The sequence below is a fragment of the Brachyhypopomus gauderio genome, chromosome 6, assembly GCF_052324685.1.
Source record: "Brachyhypopomus gauderio isolate BG-103 chromosome 6, BGAUD_0.2, whole genome shotgun sequence".
Lineage (NCBI taxonomy): Eukaryota > Metazoa > Chordata > Actinopteri > Gymnotiformes > Hypopomidae > Brachyhypopomus > Brachyhypopomus gauderio.
In genome coordinates, this window is record NC_135216.1 from 15,460,566 (window position 1) to 15,485,822 (window position 25,257).

The following is a 25,257-nucleotide window of genomic DNA, read 5'->3' on the forward strand; positions in this document are numbered from 1 at the left end:
TCAGGTGGGGAGAGGTCTTCGGGTGAGTGTGTGGTTGGTGTGTGTGTTTACGTACACACGTAGACACACATCACATTTCAGCAAGTCTTTCCACCCACTACTTAATATGATTAAAGACTCAACATGCAGTGAAGAGCATTCTTCCCACACTTAACCAAATCAAACCATTACACATACAAGCCTGGGAAGGACTTTTATTTACTTTTTCTCAGAGTGCAGCTGAGCTTGGAGGACACTCACGGACCTGTCGCAACAAATCGCAGCACTGCAGGACCTCATATAGTCCTTCTGCTTCCTTCGCAGACTCCCCTAGGGGCCGCGTGACTAACGAGGGCCCCGGAGTCCAGTGTGTGGACAGATGAGAAGACCAGCTTCACCGACACACTCCAGCACATGGACCATTTCCCCCCCGTTTAACACAATTTCACTCCCCCACACCATCTCCCGCTCTCAACGTATTAGACTAAGACTTGGGTCACAAGACACATTCCAAGATGGCGTCCAGAGTTAAAGTGCCCTATGTGCCATTTAGCTGCAGTACGGATGCCTTTAAAGTGCCTCATTTCCTTATTCCGTTCTCCGTTGAGAAGGTTTGCCGTGGAGGACCTGAAGGGACACGGTTTTAGTTCATTGGTATTCCATTAAAAAGGGAGAAAGAGAAACAAAAGGAGGCCCCGTATCGGAGCTCCTGATGGGTCAGACGATCCTACTGCATATTCATCAGGACCCGGCGTGGCTCCGTGGCGCCGCTGCTGTATTATCGGTGCGTTGGAAACTCATTTCCGAGACAGCGGGGCGAGGCGGTGCTAATCACACCGGCGGATGAGAGGGTCTGAGACGCGGGGGAAGGCAACAGAGAGGGACCGGGACGGACGTGGAGAAGCCATTACCCGAGATGAGCAGGAAAATGAGCGTAGGCACAGGAGGCCAAGAGTAAACCACCTCCCATTTATTAAGCTGCATCACCGAGGCTTTGAGGAACAAATCCAGCTGACGGCAGAAAACATCACACCCTCAGCAGGGCCCTCACCCGCAGTGTCCGTGCCACAACATCACATACGTGACGCATAGACTAGAACACGAACCATGACTGTCCTGTAGTATATGAAAGTTAGACAGCAGAGAATTACGGTTCATATTAATGTCTGGCGTGCTGGTGAAGTAATCTCACAGACCACCATCCAAACAGGCACAGAGGAGCCCAAGACGGCCCTTTCTCAGTCAAATCTCAAACTGCAGTCTTTAGCACACTCGCTTTCTAAACAATAAACATGAATCTGCCAGTAAAGGGAGAAAACGAACAAAATGCTTTCAGAGTTTGTCAGGGACAGACACTGGCCTCTCTCACTGGTTCAGGACCAGAGCTCCTTCAGCAGTGGGACTCTGGTGGGGGGTATGTTGCGACACGCTCACAACATGGTGAGTTCTCACACTAACCCTCTTCCTGCTTCTCCAAACTACTGATAAAATGTTTGTGCTCAAAGTCAAAAGGCTCAAGACTCCGAGTCTGCTGTTACTAGTACATCAAGCACTGTGTTGGAGAGCAGCGAGTGGATGAAGAATTCACTTACCTTTTGTTTAGAGGACACCACATCCACAGAAGATCACATTCAGGCAAAAGAAGGGGAAGAGAGAGATTTAATATTGATTAGTGTAATGCACTGGATAGCAACAGACACAGACTCCATTCATATGCAAATTATTATTTTAATACCACAAATTACAGAACTAGTGAAATGGGAACAACATAATGGATCTTTGCTGAGATTTAGACTGCATCTTTCTACAAAGGCTAACTGGCTTCTCTGACAAGAACTTTGAAATTACACCAATTAAACAGGTAATTACATATTTAATTGTCCTTCACAACTTTCAGCATGCAATTTAAACAAATTACTTTTCATTTGCTACAGTGCTGACATTGGTATATTCATTAACGGGTCAAAGTACAGCAAGGTGAAAGCGTGAACAAACTTGTCTCCTCAAACAAAGATTCACAGCTAGCCAGTTTTCATTCAGAGAGTAGATCAGACACCACCCCAGGGATTCTGGGAAATACCCTAATTAAGCAGGTAGGATTGGTGGATAGGGCTGACGGGAGAGAAGCGGCCCCCATGTGAGCTCCGCCCCATCACGACTACACCACTAACCTCACCATGAGAAAGGTCAGTTATAGGACCCGCATGAAGACACGCGGATGGAGGGGAGGAGAGATGGACAACGAAATGCAGGAAAGGAGTGAAACTGGGAGGAGTGTGAAGAGTGCATTTGAAAGAGTGAGAGGAAAATGAGGGGCTGAAGGAAGAAGTGGTGGGAACACCCACGCAGTCAGAACACACGCTCGACTGAAAGATACACAAAAAGGAAGTTCAAACATTGTTTTCTTCTGTGGGGGAGAAGATGGGGAGGGAGGGAGGGAGGGAGGGGGAGAGAGAGAGAGAGAGAGAGAGAGAGAGAGAGAGAGAGAGAGAGAGAGAGAGAGAGAGAGAGAGAGAGAGAGAGAGAGAGAGAGAGAGAGAGAGAGAGAGAGAGAGAGAGAGAGAGAGAGAGAGAGAGGGGTGCTCTGAAACGTCTGGCTGCCACATTAGGTTCCTTGCGAGCGCCTCAGCTACTAACACGTGGTGTGTGTGGCCAGACAGGCCGACTGTCGACGTCCAGTCAGCAACCAGCCAACACAGATAAAAGAGGAGCTGCGATAAACCGCACACACCATGACTGTCTATAGCACTGCTAAACCACATCCCTACACCAAGCAGTACAGACCTTCAAAATAAAGGCGCTGCCTTCTTAAGGGCTATAGAAGATATGAAGTGTGGCCGCTTAAAGACTGACTGCTGCCAGCTGCCTATAAAGAGCTGCAGAGTCTCCGTAGGAGACGTGGGAGGAGACGTGGGAGGGGCTTACGGGTGAGGCAGACCCACACGAGCAGGTGCGTTAGATCTCCCGCTTCCTGTCTGCCACTAGGAGGACATCCAGTGTGTGGTAGTCAGCGTCCAGTCACAAGTCCTGGACAAGACCTCACTCTCTCCGTCCTTCCCCCTCTTGGCTTTGAGCGTAGTGAAGCTGGGAAGGACAGAGAGAGTGAGGTATTTCCAGGGGGGGGGGGGGGGGGGGTGCAGGTCTGGGTGGGGGGTGGTACCACACACACCTCCCTCAGCCCAACGGAGGCCCCACACACACACACACACACACACACACACACACACACACACACGTCTGCCTCTGCATTATCACCAAGAGCCCAGAAGAGCAGAAGCTTCAGCATTTACAAGGCACACTTCTACTGCAACAGAAAGCGCCACTGCTAAACCAGTAACCTTCTGCAGATGTCTATTTACAGTGTGTAGACGCAGACACTAGATGGCATTGGGTATTTTAGATTTAGAAGTCTTAGAAGCAGGAAGAGAAATGGGGCAAGGAAGTGACTGCATGCTGGAACAGAGTCTTCTGGGCTTCCCCCGAACACTTCAGTCTCCAAAACTTCCAAACCTCACTAATGTATTCAGCTGGGTGGAGTCGAGAGGAGGAGAGGCAGGCCTGGGGTTGGAGGAGGCGTTTGAGGAGGCGGAGCCTGTCTGAGCGACTGTTCTCGAGGAGCCAGCCTCTTGCCTTGCTCAGTCAAAGCAGCGGCGAGCGTCAGCGCCGCAACGCCCTCAGATCAAAACGCCAACATCCCTTTAATCACCGCAACGTGTAAACATTCGGTTCCACGATGAAAGGTTCGACGGCCTGGACGGTTTCCGCCACAGAGCTGAAAGCAGGGTGCTGGGCCGACGTGAGCGACGACCGACCCGACAGGCGGATGTGTACGCGACTCTGAAGCTCGGTCACCACAACAGAAGCCACAGCATCCGCTACACAGCGCACTGGAGTGACTACAGTCGAGGAAGTGCGCAAACGTGCATCTGTCCTTCCCCACACACACACACACACACACACACACACACACACACACACACACAGAATCGTGGTGAGCTGTTAACTGCATGAGGACGGATAAGAACGGCCCACTCAAACTCTATGCGTCTGTGGCGAGTGTGGTGAGGGGGTGTGTGCGCACACGCGTGTGACTGCATGTGCGTGCGTGGGAGGTTCGGTTGTGGGAATTCGTGTGGATTAAGTGGATTAAGGACATTGGTCAGGACAGCCAGGCTCCAGAGAGGGCCATGAGAGCAGGGCCAGGGGGCTGGAGACAGGCTCAGGTGTGCCGAGGAAACTCCCCTGACCCCCAAGGCAGCATCTGACTCCTTCTGAACCCTTAAGACACGATTAGCATCTGAAAAGTCATTACCCAGGGTGAGAGCTACTCAAACGCCTCACATGTGAACCCCTCTACTCTACAGAACAGGGAGGCATTTCTTAAATAAAACCATTTTGGAAAAAACTTTTGATTTCATCTCGAAAACAAAGATGGCAGTGACTGGTATCAGAAGGGTTAGAAAGGGCTTCAGCTAAACAATTTATTCTTGTAGTAGCACTTAAAAATAAAAAGTAAAATAAACCAAAAAAGGTTTACATCTGTATTTCTGAAAGAAAATATCTACTCACTCAAAAGCTCGTTTGGTTTAGCTGGTCACCTTAGTCAAGGAAACTTTTCTTTTTTGGCTGAATTTCGCTCCAAACATTGTTACGACTTCCGTTGGCTATTTTAGGATTCAGTGAGCTCACAAATCACATTAAGAACTATGAACCATTACTTATTTTTCAAAAAGAAATCACAGGGGAAACTTTGATGAAATCAATACTGTGATGAAATCAATTTTCAGAACACTAATGCTAACTGCAGAATTCATCAGGCTGCACGTAAAATTTATCAAGCCCCGCCCAGCCAAGGAGACACGCCCCAGCCCCGCCCAGCAAGGGAGACACGCCCCAGCCCCGCCCAGCCAGGGAGACACGCCCCAGCCCCGCCCAGCCAGGGAGACACGCCCCAGCCCCACCCAGCCAGGGAGAGCTCCTGCTGTAAGCTTCACCTGTAGGTGACAGCAGGGTCAGGACATAGAGCCAGACCCTGCCTACCTGGCCTGCCTACATGGAACGGAGGCATTGGCTGCTGAGCCAACAAGAGCTCGATCAGCAGCGGGTCTGTGGACTCGCAGCATCAGTGGGAAGCCACACTAGATCCCCGTGACAGAATCTTAGCCTGCAGTGGCAGCATCTGGGAGACGGGCCTTAAAACCAGCACTGAACACATCTCTCCAGAACACTCCAGAACACTCCACCACATGTGCACACCATTAGCAGGCAGAAGCCTCTTCCTCACAGCGCAGCCTGCTGTAGCCACATCACACATCCCCTCTGCAGCTTTTAACCGAGCCTCTCACAACGTTCGCAGGCAGTGGGTTCTGCACTTCTCTGGAGTGCCCAGATCCAAACGCGAGTGGAACAGACTGTGGTAAGGTGGACCGACACCGGGGAAATGACCACCGCACAGGAGAGTCTCTCACACAAAACATTCCTGCCTACGGACTTCAGGGCACATGCAGGCAATTACAGCAGAAAGTTAAATGGGTCAGCACCGCTGTGATTCTAGGAGGGCTACACGGACACATCAGCGTGACGGATTGCTGCATCACAGGGGGTGTGGTCATCGTTCATGTGCATATTTATACAGGAGCTCAATTAAAGTGCGGCATTAACGTGAACGGAACAATAGTGCGTTAATATAAAGGGAAGGTTGGGTGTTCATGGTGTGTACATGCTTGATTAGCTTTTGATTTCCAATTGAGGGTGTTTTCTCAATCTGTTTATGGTCCAAGCCTGCCTCAGTAGTTACGGAAATGTTTCCTTATATAGAGGAAAGAGCTGGGAATATTCACACACACACACACACACACACACACACACACACACACACACACACACATTAGCAGCAGCTCTTGTTGCTGTTGGTAATGAAGCTCGTCAGCTCAGTGCTGTAGCAGTGTACAACTCCCATCCAATAAACATCTACAATGATTAATTCCAACCCCCCCTGCCCCCCAGTTCCCCCTCAGAGCCTGTTGTTGTTGCTGCTGGGGCACAGAGGCCTTCATCTCCTCAGTCACATGACTCCTTCTCACATGCAGGCTACATGACACACTTCTATACAAACCTGGCATGAAAGTTTTGGGTGTCTCTTTTCAGACACCACGCCGCCGTGGGCCGCGCCAGAGACGCGCGCCCACCGTCCACACACACACACACACACACACACACACACACACACACACACTCCCAGCAGGGCAGAGCAACAGTGGGCCTGGCTGTGTGGAGATAAGAGAGTGGGTCTGAACACCTGCTCAAAGCCCCTCAACCCAGGAACATTCCCATTTCTCTCGCATACACCTGTGAAGAACACCTCCGCCGAGACAGCCAACAGATACCACTATTAATCACTCGTGTCTGCAACCAGAACTAGCATGTGATCCCCCCCCCCCCCACACACACACACCCCTTCAGCTGAACATATGCCAAGGCTTTATGATCCAAGCGAAATCATATAAGCCCACTGCGAGACACCCGTCTTCTGCTTATGAATACGCATATTCAATTGGCACTAATGACTTGATAGCTCAAGAGGCTAATCACAGCTGAATGGATGCAATAGCACAACGTGACTGGAGATGATTCAGAACAACAGGATTTAGACACCAGCGCTGTGAAGCTGAGGAATCATTGCTGTAGTTTGTTCTAACTGTTAGCAGATAATCGCTAGATTACTCGTGCCAAGCAGCGCGTGAATTCTTCCGTGATGAGGCGGGCTGCTCGTGTCGGCCTCACGCTGACCCTGGAGACGCTGGAGGAAGGGATGCTGTTGCCACGGTAGCCCATCAACTCCCTTTCTGGACCGGTTATTTTTAAAAATACAGCCGTGGCGTTGTGTGGCAGTGGGTCCGACTCTCGCCTCGTTTGGACTACAGAGGACAGCTGGGATGTCTCCGCACTTCCTGTGACATTGCAAAAGCATATAATGAGCCACCATCATGGTTGCTTGCACACAGGCGTGCATACACAGCTCTCTACATACACACACAAAAATATAGACAAGTATCCCCCCCAGCTCTGAGCAGTCATCACTCAAACTTTCACTGGCTGACTGGTCTATAACGGACCACAGTCTCACGCGCATGCCATTAAGAGTGCGTGAGCGTTCCAAAGTGACCTCATCCAGAGTACTGCCTTGTGTGTGTGTGTGCGCACGCGAGTGTGTGCGTGTAGTGCACACTCCTGCAGAGTACTTGGAAGAGTTTAAAAATACTCGGAGGTACCAAACAAGCCGAGGGCTGGGTGAGTGTGAGTGTGTGTGAGTCTGACGTGTGTGTGGATGGATGTGCACGGTTCCTTCATGTGCTGTGAATTTCCATCAAGTGCACGAAAAAAGAAAAAAAAACACATTAAAAACCTCAGGGCAAAAAGGAGCGAGGCCAAGTGGAGCAGCAGAGCCTCCTACACCCACGTCTGCAGCCACAAAGATCTGACTGCTGCCTCCAAACCAAAGCCATGCAAACTACACCCCCCCCCTCCACCCACCAGACTCCTGCAGGAAAACACAGTGAAAAGCTTCAGAATCTGCGGCGGTATGATATTCAATGTCCCCGTCACACATGGACACTGTCTTGAACAATGCCGTTGTCCCTCACACACGGTAAGCCCCTCCTCCCACATACTGCCCACGCCGGGCCGTGTGGCGCGCATATTAAACTCCTCTACGTCTCCAGCACCATCCACGTGTAGCAGATCCACCCAAACACTGGACGTACTCCACCCATTCAACACAGTAGCCAGGGGAGGGGGGTTTCCACCAGCCATTGGGCGAGGTGTCAAGCGTCTGGCCATTTACACACCGTGTCAGCCACGAGTGCATGTGTGATATTTGCATATCAACAAAGCTTTCCGTAAAGACACCAGTCTTGGTCCGCTATGCATGCTTGGTCGGCGTGAGCACGACTGAAGGACTGAAGGACATCAGGACACACGTTCTGCAGAGGCTTCATTTGTAAAAGTGCCATTATGATTTGCAAACTACATTTATTTGCACACTGACAAAGAGCAGGACACCGACACCCAGCTGTGATTAAAGAACGTGTAATGGAACGTGTGTATGGAATATATAATGAAATGAAGCTGAATGGAATATATGAAATCAAAACTTCGCTGAACTCTAAACCCAACAGATTATATATATCAAACTTTACTTCTGTGCAACCATGTGACATATTGAAGGCTCCCCAAAACACCCTGCCTCACAGGTTCAGAGTTGTAGCGAGTAATTCAAACTCCAAAGAAATGGCTAATCAAATCACGGCATGTAACGTCCCCATTATGAAAAGCAGGAAATCCGCCCACAGGCCACGTGCGAGGTCAGAGGTCAGCCAGCCTGTGGGGTGTTCGACTGCGTTTGTAGGGTGTCCTCATGGGAGGGTGGTTCACCGCAGGGCTCGGGCTGCAGGCCGCGGTGTGGCGAGCTGCTGGCATGGACAGGGGCCGAGACTCCCGCTGGCCTGGATCGCTCTTCAGGCCCGTGTGTGTGTGTGTGTGTGTGGGGCGGGCCCGGCCACTGGAGAAGCACTTCCACACAGCGGCGGCCTGTTGGGAATTTCCCGCCGAGGCGGAAGGTCACATGATCAGAGTGCCGGCACAAAGCACAACAATGAGGCTGGATTTCCTCCACCTTCACAGGCAATGGGGAGAAGAGGAAGAGGAGGGGGGGGGGACGAAGACAGAGTGGGTAAAGAAAAGGAAAGAAATGGAGAAAAAAAAGCAGCTAGAAGAAAGGGGAGGTGGGGAGCCCAACATCTCTGCTCTTCTTGAATTGAGCCTGAAAATGTGGCAGGCAGGCACACATCCAGACACACACACACACACACACACACACACACACACACACACACACACACACACACACACACACACACACACACACACACACACACACACACACACACACACACACACCTCAAGAATCCCTCTTGAGACCAGGCAGAGCAAAACAGGCTCCATCACCAGCCACCTCACCAGCCTGAGACTCCTAATTCAGATCACAGGGATTTGGCTTCTCCCCCTATGGCTCCACCCCCTGCAGTCTCCACCCCAGCATATCACCCAACAGGCTCTGGCCTCCATTTCACTGCCAACCACATGCCTTCATAAACAAATAAGTGTTTGAGTAAGTGCAGGAGGGGAGTTCTTGGGGTAGAAGAACCCCTCACCCCACCCCCGTCCTCACCCCAGCCCGTAAACACAGAGAGGAAGGAGGGGAGTTCTGGGGGTAGAAGAACCCCTCACCCCACCCCGTAAACACAGAGAGGGTGGAGGGGAGTTCTGGGGGTAGAAGAACCCCTCACCCCACCCCGTAAACACAGAGAGGCAGGAGGGGAGTTCTGGGGGTAGAAGAACCCCTCACCCCACCCCGTAAACACAGAGAGGGTGGAGGGGAGTTCTGGGGGTAGAAGAACCCCTCACCCCACCCCGTAAACACAGAGAGGCAGGAGGGGAGTTCTGGGGGTAGAAGAACCCCTCACCCCAGCCCGTAAACACAGAGAGGAAGGAGGGGAGTTCTGGGGGTAGAAGAACCCCTCACCCCAGCCCGTAAACACAGAGAGGAAGGAGGCGCTCAGAGGGGAAACCACAGCCTGAATGAACTAGCACATTTAGGCAGTCACAGCCAGTCAGGAGAAAGATATAAGTGTAGAGGGTTTCCCCCCATAAAACTCTGCATACTTCAATCTCCATCTAGTTCTCCATCTTGGTTTTATTGTTCATAAGCCAAAGCCCATACGCTGGAGCCCTTCAGCCAAACAGGGGTGACGTTGACAGTGTATTAGTTACTGTTCCATTTCAATCTGATCATAACGTACAGTGTTATCAAATCTATGAGACGTTGTAGCATTTATATAAATCTTCCAATAAGCAACAGTGCAAGATGGAGGATGGAGGTTTTGAGTGGCTGAGACTGGGTGAAGGTAGCGGCGTGGTCTCCAGCCTCCAGACAGGGAAGAAGGATCTAGACCGTGAGAGGGCCCGAGAAGCATTTCACCACAAGGTTACCACTTGTGTCCCAGAAGCGCCAGGCTGCTGTGAAAAGGCATGCAAACCGCACGTGGAGCTACTGGAGGCTGGATGCTTCGTGTTTACCAAACGCTAGCCGAGTGAGCGCGAGTGCGATGGCTAGACCTTTGTGGGCTGGGGAGGGAGAAAGGGGCCCTAAATAACTTCACAGAAGAGACGGGGCTCCATCTCGAGGGTTTCAGCATTGGATCAGGTTTAAACATCTGAAGCCAACCCCTGTAGAGAGCGAGAGAAGAAAGAGAAATGTGATAGAGTGAGAGAGTGTGCACTTGTGAGTGAGTGAGTGAGAGAGAGAGGGGGAGAGAGAGAGAGAGACGGAAGGAATGACGGAGCCCACGAGTGTGACAAATCACCGCCAGGGACTAGACTGGTGAGGTCATCTTTCATTTCCCATGTCACAAGAGGATCAGTCCAGTTTGCAGACACAGCAAAACAGACATAGATGATGCCTTTACACCAAACCACAGACGATATAGGTCACAATCTGAATACGTTTTTTTTTTAATGCAATCTAAACTGCAATCAGGCAGAGGAAACCTTCTAAATGATGTATTTATCTGTTCAAAAACAACACGGAAACAACAAGACATCACAAGGCCACACACAAGCCCAGTGTCCATTAATCTTTTACACACAAGGGCCACACAGACAAGTGGAAAGGAAGCTGTTAAAACGTTCAATCTTATTTGCTCAAATATTTAATGTGGAATGTAGCGAATCGCCATCAAATACGCCGTTTTGTTCATGGTCTCCAGGTCACAGCTGCATTATATACACAATAAAACCGAACAGTCCACAGCAAAACATGCCAAAGTGAAATGCAATCTACTGAGTCACCCAATAATAACTACTTAGTACTTTAGCTCAAGCCTCAAAAGAAGGGAGTTTTCTTCACTAGGTAAGCCATGTACACCTATGCAGACATGCACAAGCAACGTGGCAGGATGTGCTTCATCAAGCCTCAGGCCGTACAGCCATTTTCATGGTCCGCGGTGTGTGCGCCCCCCTCCACTACAACGGTGACCGCTCAGCGTCCGCTCAGAGCACATTCCCGTTAAATTCGGTGAAGCACGAGTCTGCCAAAATCTCGTCTCAGTACAATGCTGCGAATAAAGTGCGCAGAGGCACGAAAACCTTCCACCGCGCCTCCGTCTCCTGCTCCTGTGGCCAGGGCGCTTTTGTTCCGCCTCCCCGCAGGAGAGCACAAATGGCAGCGCCTTGGCACGGAAAACGCATTTCGGAGGCGTGATGGACACCGGCGGGCGGGAGCGCTCCCTCGCCGGAGCCCATCGGCTGTGGCACAAATAGCACCGATAGTTCGCCTGAGTTCCCATTCATTAAATCCCCCACTGGGGAGTGGCTAATGAAGGCGGCGCACAATTATACAGCCACTTCCCCGCAGCTCTATAGGACCAGCGCAGACCTAATGCCGTTTCCTCTTCTCCTCCAGCCTCCAGACAATGATGGATCCCACCAGAGAGCCAGTGAAGGGCTCTTTTATGTCCTTTGCTATGGCAGGAATTTTTTCCTCGCGAGGAAGAGACGCATTACCTTGGAACTAAAGGTGGGGGGGGGGGGATTTGAGTTCAATTTGTACACACGCAGATGCCTATTCTGGAGGCCTTGGTCCAAAAGAGCCCCACCAACATGAGCACCTGGGAGAACAGGCAGCCAAGCTAGCAGCCTTGGCCACGACTGTTGAGCTTTCTGGTGGTCTGGCTCTGCTGATCCTGGATCAGTACACTGCTCAGACCTGCTCCGCTCCTTTATCTGAACACCCCCCTGCTGCCCAGGACGTTGAGGAGTAGTTCCTCGTTTCCCTGGTTCTGCTGACTCACAAGCTTTTACAGCAGATGTCCTGGACAAGCTGCTTCCCTGCTGGGCCTCGTCCCCAGACACTGGCTGCTCCGTAGCCAGCAGACTGGAACACCTACAATCAGCCCCGCGTGCACCTCGCCCAGGGGCTAAAATCACAGCTACAATCCAGATTCCTACCACTCTGGATCAGGACCATCTTAACCACAACCCAGGCCTCCTCCTGCCACCCCACGCCCTCCACAGTGGGGCAAATGGAAGGAGGTGGTTTAGGAAAGACAGTGAGTGTGAGGAGCTAGAGCGCACACACACACACACACACACACACACACACACACACACACACACACACACACGAGACCCAGAAAAGCAGGCCGTGAGTGCAGCAGTGTGGAACAGGTGGGAGCCTTCACAGCGTCATTAGAAGACAGCGTTCTGAGCTCCTGCGGCCCTCCCATAATGAGGTTTAGCAGGTCACCCCGTGTCGTCCCTCAGCGTACAACACACCTCGTAATTAAGCTCTTGTGAAGGCAGAGACATGGAGTCAGGGGTCACTCACTAGAAATGTGGATTCAGTGGAACGTGATGTGCCAGCATGGACTGAAAGACAAACCCAACCCCACCCCCCCGAAGTTCCTGAAGGCTCCAACTCCATGTTGGGCATCAAAAGGGCAGCCAAGAGCTAAAGATGGTGCCAGGAACATCAGACCACAACACCTTCCAGCTGAGCACATCCTCCTCAGAAATGTAGAGTCTGCCTCACGGATGGGGGTTGTAAGGCTCTACAGAGCGATATAAACCTGCAGCCGCACCAGCGAAGGTCAGCGGGAGAGAGGCGACAATATTCCTCCATCAGCAATCAGAGAGCAGCGCCGTGCCAGCCGGCTAAGCAGTGACGGAAATTACCATAACGTAATGGAGGAGAATGCCGGCCTGATGAAGACGGAGTGTTTCCTGGTCTGCTGTTCTTTGCCCGTGTGGATCATGATCTGCAAAGGGCCCCCAACTCGACTCCATCTGCACCATCCCGCTTAATTGAACAGAAACGATCGCCGCTACAGTTAGACACCAGTTCTCCGTCAGTCAGCTGTGTGGCCGCGGACAGATTATTCCACAGCGGTGTGTGCAGACACCATCGACATGCCAGATGACTGACGGCACATAAATCACTGCAGCTCCTGATAAGCACACGCGGGCGCTGTCTATCACCAGCAGGTGAGAAGCACAGCAGCCTTGAACACATGAACGCAGCTCTGCAGAAGCCTGGACATGAAAGGCAGGGAAGGAAAAAATAAAAACTCCTTAACTCTGTGCTACAAGTTATAAATGCCATATATATGTGCATGCAAGTGTTACTCTTCTGCACAGTGAAGATGTGTTCATGAGAGTTCAAAAAAAGCCTCATTCAGAGAGATCCCATTAAGAACAGCACAGGCTTGGCAGGTGAGCAGGGATCAACCACAGCAACGCAACACACACACACACACACACACACACACACGGCTCTATTCTCTTCTCCACATGAGCAGCAGACCAGGAGAAGAACAGTTCTTAGAAGGATCCTGAAAGAAGCAGGTGATACTGGAGAGATTATCTAACAAAATAGAGATGTGCCAACATCCCAGACTTACAAGTTCTCTTGAGTGGACCTGCAGGGACAAGTCCAGCTAAATGATAAAAGTACTTTTCTAATGGGCAGAACTGAACTTGCATATAAAAAAGGTAGAAAAAAAAAATCACTGCAAACAAACAAAGGCCATCCGGAAGCCTGAGGTGGACCCCATACTAATGGAAGTAAAAGCTGCCTTTAAAGACCAAACCTGAGATTTCAGAGACTGAAGGATCACCAAGCTCATAACTCAACAGCGGCTGAATAATAAATTTGTGGTAAATGTGTTGTGCAGACACCCTTTATGTCAGGGGTACTCAACTGGCGGACCGCGGTCCGGATCCGGACCCGAACGCAGTCCTGTCCGGACCCAATCTCATTCCTGATTAACTGGATACGGACCAAAACAAAACCGTAGCATTTATTTCAGGACTATTGACAAAACATTCCGTCACGAGTGTTACGTTTGCCACCCCCGCTCAACAACTTACGTTCGCCACCCCGCTCAACAACAAGCCTGCCTGGTTGACGCTTCGCGAGCGGCGCGAGGGTCCGCGCGGCGAAAATGACGTAATCGCTGTGGCTCCGCGTGTGCGCGAGTGCCTCGCGCGCTGTCGGTTCGAGAGGTCGTGCACCTCTCGAATTTTGTAACTTCGCGCCACGCTTCAACGCAATGAACAAAGTCACGTTTTCAGGGTTCATACACCTTTATAAGGTGGAATTCAAGCACTTGTACGTCACTTTCAAGGTCCATTTCAATATTTCCCAGCATGTTAAACATAATTAAGTTAAATATTTATACATATACTCAAAATAATTCGCTTTTTATCACATTATTTAATGGTTGTTTATTTAAAAAACGCCCAATCTTCACGTCTTCACGTTCTCTCATGTTTCGTCCTGGAATTACAAGAGGCTCGTATTTGTTAACCTAATACAAGAGAACTATTCAGTCAGACAGCTATTTGTTGTGAAACCAAGTAGTTACAATTTCAAGCATTTTAAAGTACTTTAACCTAAATTCCAGCACTTTTCAAACCTGAAACATATAGCAACATTAAAATTGGTCAGGTAAATGTTCATTCCCCTGTTTTGAGGGGTGTTTCTACCACATATCGTTTCGGACAAAACGCCTATCGGTGCGGAGAACACTGCAGTGACGCTCGCGAAAGTATAAATGCACCGTTCGCGCACTGTACCCCCCCCCCCCCCCCCCCCCCCCCCCCCCGCTCAACAACTTACGTTCGCCACCCCCGCCGCACCGGACCTCAGGGCACAGGTATCTGCCAAAATTGGACCGCGGACAAATTTAGTTGAGTACGCCTGCTTTATGTAAAGCCAAACAGCCACAAGCAGAAAACACATTCATGAATGTTCGTGTCATTAATATTCATGTTTATTACTTTATTCTCCGTTTTCTCAAGCTGACAATTCTATATTGCTGTAATATAAAGTCCCATCAGTGTGGTATGTTTGTATAAACACAATGCTGAAATAGGAGATGACCAATGAATGAGCTCAGACTTCCAAACAAATCCGAATCGAAAACGGTATGTGTATGTATATATCCCTGTTGATACTATCAAGATAGTACTTAGTCACTTTCTCAAAAATGAATACATGAATGTTAAATGATAATGAATGGATTATTTAGTATTTATGCAAAAATGTTAGATATTCTCAATGTAACACGTCACAAACAAAAAAAGTTAAACTCCACAAAAGTCTCCCAAAGCGAGGGCCATTTGGACCATGCCTGCATTGAACCCCAGCTGACACTTTGATAAGGTCTTGAATCAGGATGGAGATCAAGGCAGAAGACATTAGAGCATCTGTATGGACATGCCTGTATGGACACGCAGTGCAAAAGGGACTGGTACACATGCATAGATACGACCCTGCTGAGGAATGATTCAGTGAGCCTGGAGGGTCCACGCGAGCAGGCACGTTTTCAGGACGGCCGAGTGCTCGGCCAATCAGAACACGTCCATGAAGCAAAAGCCCAGGAGGGGTGGAGGTGAGGAGGTGAGTGTAGACGGCGAGTGAGAAGCGGCGAGAGAGACGGACCCAGTGTTTACTGGACTTCACGTCTCTCTCTCACACACACACACACACACACACACACACGGAATGAGGAAGGCAAACTTGCCTTTTGTTTTCTCATCACATAATAAATATGCATTTGCATAATGAAGACCTTTGGGTCAGAGCGGAAAAGCTTCCTTGTAGAGATACATTTCTCAGAGGCCTACAAATGGGGTAATGACAAAGGTGAAGATGACATGACAGGTGAACACAGGTAAAAGACCAAGCGAAACAAACTCCCAGGAACAAGAGAAGAATGGTCCCTCTTTCAGAGACGGCTGCGAGCCTCAGCCAGTGAAAGCAGAGACGTATTAGACTAAAGGCACAAAGTCATGTTAGGCCACTGAAAGCACGTTTAATCCCCGGTGCTGTGCCTGAATTAAAGAGGGACCATGGCGGCCTCTCTCCTACATACCGTCCGGCAGGATGCGGGGTCCTGAGGAGGACATGGCGGCAGAGCCAGGACCCGCCCAGAACGCAGACGTCCGCCACCTCAATGTCTTGTGAGCTCATTTAACAGCGGTTCACAGGCAACGGCACGAGAAGAGAAAAGAGAGAGAGGAAAATATAAAATAACACTCTCCATTTCCAGTAAAAGCCACCTTCAATCAGCATAAGTGGTGGATGTGATGAATATGGCTCACCCAGACATAAGAGGAGATGGGTTAAAAATAAATGAGTGAGGGTGAGAATAAGAGAGAATGAGAGAGTGAGAGAAATCAGCAGTTCATCCACAGTGCCTGTTAAGTTGTTTCTTTAGTTGAGGCAGTCAACAATGAACAAAGCTTCACCAAGCCTGACTGAGAACTACCACCTGAAAAAAATAATTCAGGCGTCAACAACGTTAAGCCTCAGGTATCTGGCAACACATCGGAAATAAATGATTTGGAAAATGAATGAGTAACTGGCAACTACTGAATGCCAACATGACGAGACAGCCATGGATACCTTTAAAATCCAATCTCCAGTTCAGGTGTTTCTAGCTGCCCCCAGGATCTAAAATCTTCATACCACCAAGACGGTGCGTTTAAGCAGTGGTGGCATCTTTCAGTCAGAGTAACAGGGTGCTGCACAGTCCATCGGAGGGGGTGTCGGAGAGAGACACACGGCCTGCATGGAGCCATTCGCCACCGTCCCTCCTACGTCCCACCAGCCAGCTCTGGCCACGAGAAGGACCTTCAGTAACCCACGAACAAATTGAAGAACAAGTCTTGGTTGGCAGGTGGGAGAACTTGAAAAATGAAAAGAAATTCTATAATCCTCAGACTCTCCACCACAGACGCCTGGGGCTCCTTCCTCCCTCGACAGTCGCCACTCAGCCACTGAACCGTTAAGTGGGGCGGATTCTGTCAAGCGTGGGTTCAGCGGAGTGTGTGTGTGGTCATTGTCAGTGCCGTCCAGGGTTCAAAAGCAAAGGCAGAGAGCAGAGGCTCAGTCTAGCTGCTGGCAGAAAGAGGGAGGTGGGGGGGGCCTTTGGCGTGGGTGGGGTAGAGGTGGGGGGGGCCTTTGGCGTGGGTGGGGTAGAGGTGGGGGGGCCTTTGGCGTGGGTGGGGTAGAGGTGGGGGGGCCTTTGGCGTGGGTGGGGTAGAGGTGGGGGGGGCCTTTGGCGTGGGTGGGGTAGAGGTGGGGGTTGTGGGAATTGGGAAGTTGGGGCAGGAGGGGGAGGAAACTGGGCTCTGGGAGCTTTGAAGGCAGTGGGAGACTGCAGGGGTTTGGGAGGGAGGCAGGGTGTCAACAAGGCACAGACTGCAAAGGAATCTGAGCAAACTTTCACACAAAGGAGCCCCTCAGAGCCTTGGGTCGAAAGAGTGAGAGAGAGGAGAAAGAGAGAGAAACACTGGAGAGGAAGTCAAATCAAGCCATAAAACAGCACAGGCCATTAGATCAGCTAGCACTTAAACAAAACACTCTTTCTACAGACAGCTCCCCCCTGCCAACACCATTCCCCTCTCCCTCTCCACACTCTACACACATTCTTCAGACCATAATGCTTTTTTTTCCCTAAAACAACCTCTGCTAATTGCGCAGCGCTAGTCTTGCCTAGCAATAAAAATGTTTGTTTTGATTTCTCTGAAGAATGATTTAGCAATACAGCGATTGTGTTGTGTTAAGGGTCAACGAGGCCTATGATTGAATGCAACAGATAATGTGCAGTAATGGATGGCTTGGTGAAGAGCCCCTGTACCATAAGAATGCCCCTCGAGCCGTTTACATTCCCATGCTTTGTGAGAGACAGAATTAGAGTGGTCCATGCTGACCTCAGGGAGGTCGCAGTGCCTTTCAGGCAGCTCAGCCTGACATGGAGCAATCCAGCAGGGAACGAACGTCCCGGCACCAGGGACCGATGATCCAGCGGATCCAGGGAGTCCAGCAAAGAATCGAGTGGCATGACATCACAATGAGAAATGCACCACGCGCACGCACCTACACCTCAGCAAGTGCACGGTACCTTGCTCACGCCCCACATCGTATACCACTGGTCAACGACTTGGCCACACAAAAAAGAACCCCCCCCCCCCCCCCCCAAGACCAAACAAAACGTATTTGCTCCACTTCCGACACCTCTCTGCCAACTCAACCAACATCAAGGAGCAAACAAAGCTGCCAGTTTACGAGGGCGCATGAACCATCTCACACCTCATAGAAGGGCTCCCCAGGTCACCAACCCCATCTACATAAAAAAGGCCATATCCACCAGCACTATACAGGTATAGTGCATCAAACATGGTATTCTGAAAAGCAACTACAAGTACTTCCATCCTTTCATACGGTTTGCTGGGTGGGAGGGGCGGGGCTTATTAGTATAGTCTTCCTGTAAGGGGAGCATGGCTTCACCTCACCCTCATCTCTTCACAACTGGACTCCAGACTCAAGCTTTCACAGGCAAATGTACAAACCAGCAGTTTCCCCACTGTACTGCCTCTTTGGATTTCAGCTCCAAGATAAACTTTTACAAGCAAGGTCTTGGTTTTCTTCAATAATTCTAGTCCATTTGGACATTAATATTTTAAGAATGGTAAATCCCAGCACCTCCCCCGCCCCCTGAGCGCTTCTCCTGCCAGACAGCAGGGGGCGTAGAGGAGGGGGTCCACCTCGACACACTCGGCCACTCAAGAGGAAGAGGCATAAACAATGCGAATTTCCACAGACCTCCTTTGATCTCCAAGGAGGCAATTCTCCACCTCCCTCTCTCTCCCTCTCTCTCTACTCTGCAGCCAGGAGTCAATCAACTGTCCGACTAAACTCAGTTTCAGAGAGAAGCGACTGCCGCCTGCCTCAGTGCGAGATGCTTTTACCACTTTACTGTTCTCTTATTAATTCATGAGAGCGAGCGCTCTCTTGACAGGTCTCAGATAAAAAGACTCGTTTTGCACATTTTTATCCTGTACTCTCAATTACTGCCACTTGAACTACCCCGGTCCTTGCTAAATGGTCCTGCTATTAATGTTTGCCAAGGGGTGGTTCATCTGGCACTGCGTGACTACTATACGTGTGACTACACTACTACTCTCACTGCAGTCCAAAACAAAATATCAATTATAGGTATAAAGTTCATCATGGATAAACAGCAAACAGTGGTTGGGTGAAGCAGTTTAGAATGACTTTGCGAGTGCCTCGTCCTTCAGGGTTTTGGTTTTTGTCCCGGGGGAAAATTTCCCATGATAATCCCCTTGCAGGGGGGGTCAAAGGGCAGGGGGCTCGGGCCAGGCCACACAGACCGAGACAGACAGGGGCCAGAGAGATCAGCACCAGGAGCACCACGTGCACATACTCGCGCTCGCACGCACGCACGCACACACACACGCACACACACGCGCGCACACACGCGCGCACGCACACGCACACACACACGCACACACACACACACACACACACACACACACACACACGACCCGGCAGCCTGACAGAGCTGCAGTGGTGTGAAAACGAAACAGAACATTACCAAAGAGATTTGTCTCTTACTGCAAATATTGCACATAGCCAACAATGGAAAATCAGTTATTGAGCACCATTTCCATCACAGAACTTACAAACATGTAAAAACTAGGTGATGAAGAGCGTATACATACACATACACACATGCAGGCACTCACAGATAAAGCAGTCACACCACATTAAGTGCAGAAATAATCAACTATCAGTAATTAAGCAGAACACTATTCTAGCTAATTATCTCCGAATCTCAAGCCACTGCTTTAAGGGAATGAGGATCATGACAAATTCATGATTTATTAATGCGACAACAGAAACAGCAACTGAGGCAGTGGAAACACTCGCCTCAAAGTGTCTGGCTGCTGTGAAGCAGTGAAACTGAAACACGAGTCAGACAGTCACCGCAACATTCTCCTTCCTTCACGTCTGAAAGACCTTCATCCAGCGCAACCACACAGGCCTGTGTGGTGGGAGCAGATACATGGTGTGATGGACACATCCAGTGTTTCATATGCTCCATCATTTATTGTGGAAATAACCTAAACTGGGATCCAGGGTTTGGGTCACAAAGGCCAAAGTTCAAAGTTTGAGAAGGCCTGGAGTGATGGAAAACTTTCAATAAAAATGTGCTTGTGCACAATAGAACGTAGAACCCCAGAACCACAACGGCTGCATCCTAATGTCAATAAAGGCGGAAGGCAGTGGTTAAATATTAGCAGGGTAGGTACTGCATGACAAGAGATCACCCAGCAACTCAGCACTACACGGACACACACACACTTACCAAGAAACAGGATTAGTCAGATACAAGTTACCATATTGTCAAACGTGATTTTCACCCCAAACGAAGTTAGTCCTCTGCATTTATCTGTGCAGTGAGCGTACACACACACACACACACACACACACACACACACACACACAATCACTAGGGGGCTGTGGTACACACGGTGCCCGGGGAGCAGTTGGGGTTAAGTGCCTTGGTCAATCATGGGCCTGGGAATCAAACCCACAACCCTCCGATCATAAGACCAGTTCCCCAATCACCAGACCATGACTGCCCGTGACGTCCTATAAGCAGGAATACATAAATAAATAAATAAACAGGCTTAGTGACAGGGCAGAAGTCTGGATGCCAGACTGAAAACCCCTTGCAGGTGGAGGATTTGTAATCATTTCTTCCATCTGCAGCTGATCCATGTGACATCACAGAGATTACGAGGAATTCCACAACTTCCCCAAATGAGCCAGTGACCAGAGAGAGCCTCTGAACTGTTCTCCCGTCTACCACTCTGTAGACCCTGAACTGTTCTCCCGTCTACCACTCTGTAGACCCTGAACTGTTCTCCCGTCTACCACTCTGTAGACTCTGAACTGTTCTCCCGTCTACCACTCTGTAGACTCTGAACTGTTCTCCCCGTCTACCACTCTGTAGACTCTGAACTGTTCTCCCGTCTACCACTCTGTAGACTCTGAACTGTTCTCCCGTCTACCACTCTGTAGACTCTGAACTGTTCTCCCGTCTACCACTCTGTAGACCCTGAACTGTTCTCTCCCGTCTACCACTCTGTAGACCCTGAACTGTTCTCCCGTCTACCACTCTGTAGACCCTGAACTGTTCTCCCCGTCTACCACTCTGTAGACTCTGAACTGTTCTCCCGTCTACCACTCTGTAGACTCTGAACTGTTCTCCCGTCTACCACTCTGTAGACTCTGAACTGTTCTCCCGTCTACCACTCTGTAGACTCTGAACTGTTCTCCCGTTTACCACTCTGTAGACTCTGAACTGTTCTCCCGTCTACCACTCTGTAGACTCTGAACTGTTCTCCCGTCTACCACTCTGTAGACTCTGAACTGTTCTCCTGTTTACCACTGAGCAGCACTGGTGACTTCATCCACCTTGGTAGGGATCTCCACCCCCACCCTTGCTGCGCCACTGTAGATGAAGCACCCGCTCAGCCCACTAGTGCCACCCGTCTGGCTGAAGCGGAGTCGGGGCGGCCATATTAGCACGAGTTCTGTACAGTAGGATTATGAAATGGAGGCAATTGCAAAAATCTCAACTCCTGTCAGACATATAAAAGAAGAATCACACACCACCATAAAAGTCAAGAGTCATTTTCAGTGGTCTGGAGGCTATGAGTCATGAGTGTTGAGATACCCTGGAGATGCATCTCCAAACATGAATCAGCACTCCTAATAAGGGGTTGGGGTGGCAGGGCCACAGACAAACGCCACTCATTAGTTTCTCATGCATCATGCAAGCTCAGCCTATAGGAAGCATCATTCAGTTCATTGCTATATAGCTTGGCACATTTGCTCGGTTGAGTTCAACCGTGTTTTTGAGCGGGGAGCGAACATTCTGCAGAAACGGAGGCGAAACGAGACCCACTGACAACACATCTCTCTGAATGGGGGGGTGAGATTTACCAATTACTCCACTCGGCTCCATAGGATAAATGCACCAGCTCCAGGTGGCTTTATCTGGGCCTCGGGATGGGTGAAATTGAGACTAATGGTTAGAGGTCCTCGAGACAACAGCGGTCGGATAACTGCAGCTTTATTTTACTGTATGGAGTGGAGTGGGCTCAAACCAAGCAGCAGGGGATAACACAGCGGAGCAAAAATGTGTGGGTTCTGAGATGGCCAACACCTACGGTGCTCACTTCAATCAGCTTCCAACCAACACACCAGCCCCCCCCTCCCACGAGAGAGAGAGAGAGAGAGAGAGAGAGAGAGAGAGAGAGCGAGAGCGAACAGACATACACAAGCAATAAAAAAAAAATACACAGAACATGTCAGCTGCAGCATTTCTGCTGGGCTCAGCTTGCTCATGTTCCAAACAGCTGCTCCAAACACACACACACACACACCCAATTAACATCAGTGAGTCCTGCCGAGTAGCACCTCTGCAGTGCAATGGTCGGAAAGGGTTCCATGCCAAAAATATCCGCGCACATTAGCGCCACCGGCCAAGCAGGAAGGAGTCTGAGCGGGACAGTACCAACACACAGGTGTACAGGACACTGGGCTTACACGGAGCGCTACAGCACGTGGTTGTGGACGGACCGGTGGTACACATTAAACTGTCTACTGCTCAGGATCGATTTATAACGATCGTCAACATGTGCTCAGCTGCCAAAAGCCCGACATGCATGTCAGACACCCGCCTAAAAAGTGCTGCAGTTTACCTGCACACACGAGGAGGACAGAGAACAGTTCAGTTCCCAGAAAACTTACCACACGACAAACTTAAATGGCTATAAAACGTTCCAAGGCCTCAAGGTTACAAGTGAGGAAGTTCTAATGGAAATTTTTCATCAGAAAATCAAAACCGGACACAACGCGCCCCCTCTCTCGACCCAGACGGGCCAAAAGCAGCTGGACCAAAGTCCAAACCTACTTGTCGTACTCGGCGTTGTCCCTGTCGCAGCGAGCGTCCTTGTGTTTCTGCCAGTCTTTGCCGTGTTTGCAGGTGGTGAGGAGAACCACGTCCTCGGCGTTGTGGACGTGGTACAGGGCGTTCCGCGTGTCCGAACCGATACCGGTCAGATAGCGCTTCCCCTTAAACACCAGCATGTATTTCCGAAAAGGTGGGATGGTGTTGAACTTCAGGTAGCCCCTCTCCCCCCCGGTCCTCGGGTGCTCCTTCGAGAAGAGCGGGATGGACACATCAAAATTGGGTCTGAAGTTCTCGGTGCTGATGCTCGCCTTGGCCAGCATAGCCCGGCCGATGTCGAAGCCCAAGTCTTCCGTGTAGTCCGGCCATGTGCCCGAGTACAAGTTAAATATGAGGTGGTTTCTACCGTTGCTCCAGAGCGGCAGGTTCTGCACCTTGGTCTTCAGGTTGTGCACGTACTGTGGGGACAGCTGGTCCCGGTCCAGAGTGTCCAAGCTCAGAACGAACAGACACGCTTGGCCCGGGTCGGACGTGTAAAACCGAGACCCCTCGATAGTCGACAAAATGTTCTGATAACTTTCCGAGATCTTCTCGCCCTTCTGCTGAGGGTACACGTACACTTTGAAGCCGTTCCTCGTGCACAGGGAGAAGTCGAAACACGAGTCCATTCGGCACCGTCCGCCCCGGTACACACCCGCATTCACGTCCCTCTTCTGCCGAGGGGACGTGTGGGTGTTGTACTCCTCCGTGTCCGTGTGGTCCCGGGGGCTGAACGACTGTAAGCGGTCCGAGAAGTGCGGCCACGGCTGGACCGAGCGGTACCGGCCGCGGCTGCGCTCATGCCGGCTCCCGCCCGCAGCCGGACCCGGGACCCCGCCGAAGTAAAACAGGAGAACCAGGAACGCGCCGGTCAACAGCGAAATTAGATACCGCTTTTTGGCCTGCATGTGTACTACGGGCCGGTCCGCGGGGCTCGCGAAGAAACGTGAAGCGTGTGGAAGTTGGACCTTCAGCACCGCGGGCTGCACCGCTCCGCCATCTTCCAGGTTCGGCTCTCCAACTCTCTTCTTCCCTCGTCTGCGGATTCCGTTCCCCTAATGGGCGACTGACCCGGCGCATGTGGGCGACTGGACACGCTATTTCCTCACTCTCCCTCGTCGGACCAGTCGGAACATTTTAACACGACCTTATAGGCGGCGCACGTTGGGCTCCAGAACCAGCCCGGTAAGCTCCCCGCAGCTTCCGTTACCGACCGTGTGCCTCATGTAGTCGAACTTCCATCGGGGAGCGGCGGGGACTCCTGGTTCCCCCCCCTCCTCCTCCGGACCGCACCGTGAGGCAGAACCGTGAAGTCTTTACCGCGCCGACAGGTTCGTCTCGGTGTGAACGGACGTCCCGACTCGCTCGCGCCGTTTGATTCCGTTAGAGCGCGTGGAGCGCGCGGGCACAGCGCTTCATCCCGACCGCTGTAGCCTCACGAATCCCTGCATCGCTCTTATTCCTCCCCCGAAACGTGAACCGCGCGAGAAGTAAATCCGTTCATGAAGACAGCGGGTCGAACCGGAGGAGAAGAGCGAGAACAGCGGCGTATTCGAAACGAGCGGACGGGCTCGCTGGATCCGTGTGCCCAATTACCGATTGCTCAGTTGTTCCGATTGTTACTCTCTTACATTCCAATCCCGACACGACGGCATCTTACGTTACGTCCCATCATGGTGCATTGTGCACTGTCATTGGCCTAAAAGACCGGAAAAGGCGGGGCTTTCGTCGCACCCTTTCGTTACCAGAGTGTAGTAGTAAATCTAATGGTCACGGTAACATTGAGTACATAATGTGCAGATGATGATAAGAACAAAACTGGCATCGGGTGACTTGCAAATGGTTTCGGTCTCCCCTGGATTATGGTTACAATTCTTTGTTAAAATTGTGGATTAAAACCGGTACAAACTACATACAAAGAACTTTCTTATACAATAGCTGTTAAAAGGCACAAATATCAACTTTCCCACAGATGTGATTAAATGTAATATAAATATAATATAACAAATAAATAAACGGTTTTCTTCACACATAAAAGTCCTTCAGATATATTTATCAGGATGTACGCTTAGAAGAGGGTAGGCTAATTACCTGAGACTAGCGAGGTTGAAGAGTAGCCAGAATGCACAGGAACATTCTGCAGAAACCATTTACCCACAGGCAGAAGCAAAGAACGTCTTCTGACTACACCCACCTCTTAAAAACAGATCCACGAAGACAGCTAATGGGCTACCTCTACATAAATCGGTAGAAGAAAAGTTGCTTTAATTCAAACCATTAGCGTAATTGCAGTATCTCTTTTGCAGCATCTGCCCAAACTGTAGAC

At 50.5% G+C, this 25,257-nt stretch overlaps 1 protein-coding gene across 1 annotated transcript in view; it reads right to left on the reverse strand.

Moving 5' to 3' along the window:
- Positions 1-24,567, reverse strand: part of ext1b (exostosin glycosyltransferase 1b) — a 60,475-nt gene extending 35,908 nt beyond the window's left edge. Inside the window, exon 1 of the mRNA XM_077009076.1 lies at positions 22,896-24,567. Within this exon, the coding sequence (XP_076865191.1) occupies positions 22,896-23,839 (944 nt within the window). The 5' untranslated portion in view covers positions 23,840-24,567. The remainder of the gene's footprint in view (positions 1-22,895) is intronic.
- Between the last annotated feature and the right edge of the window lie 690 nt (positions 24,568-25,257).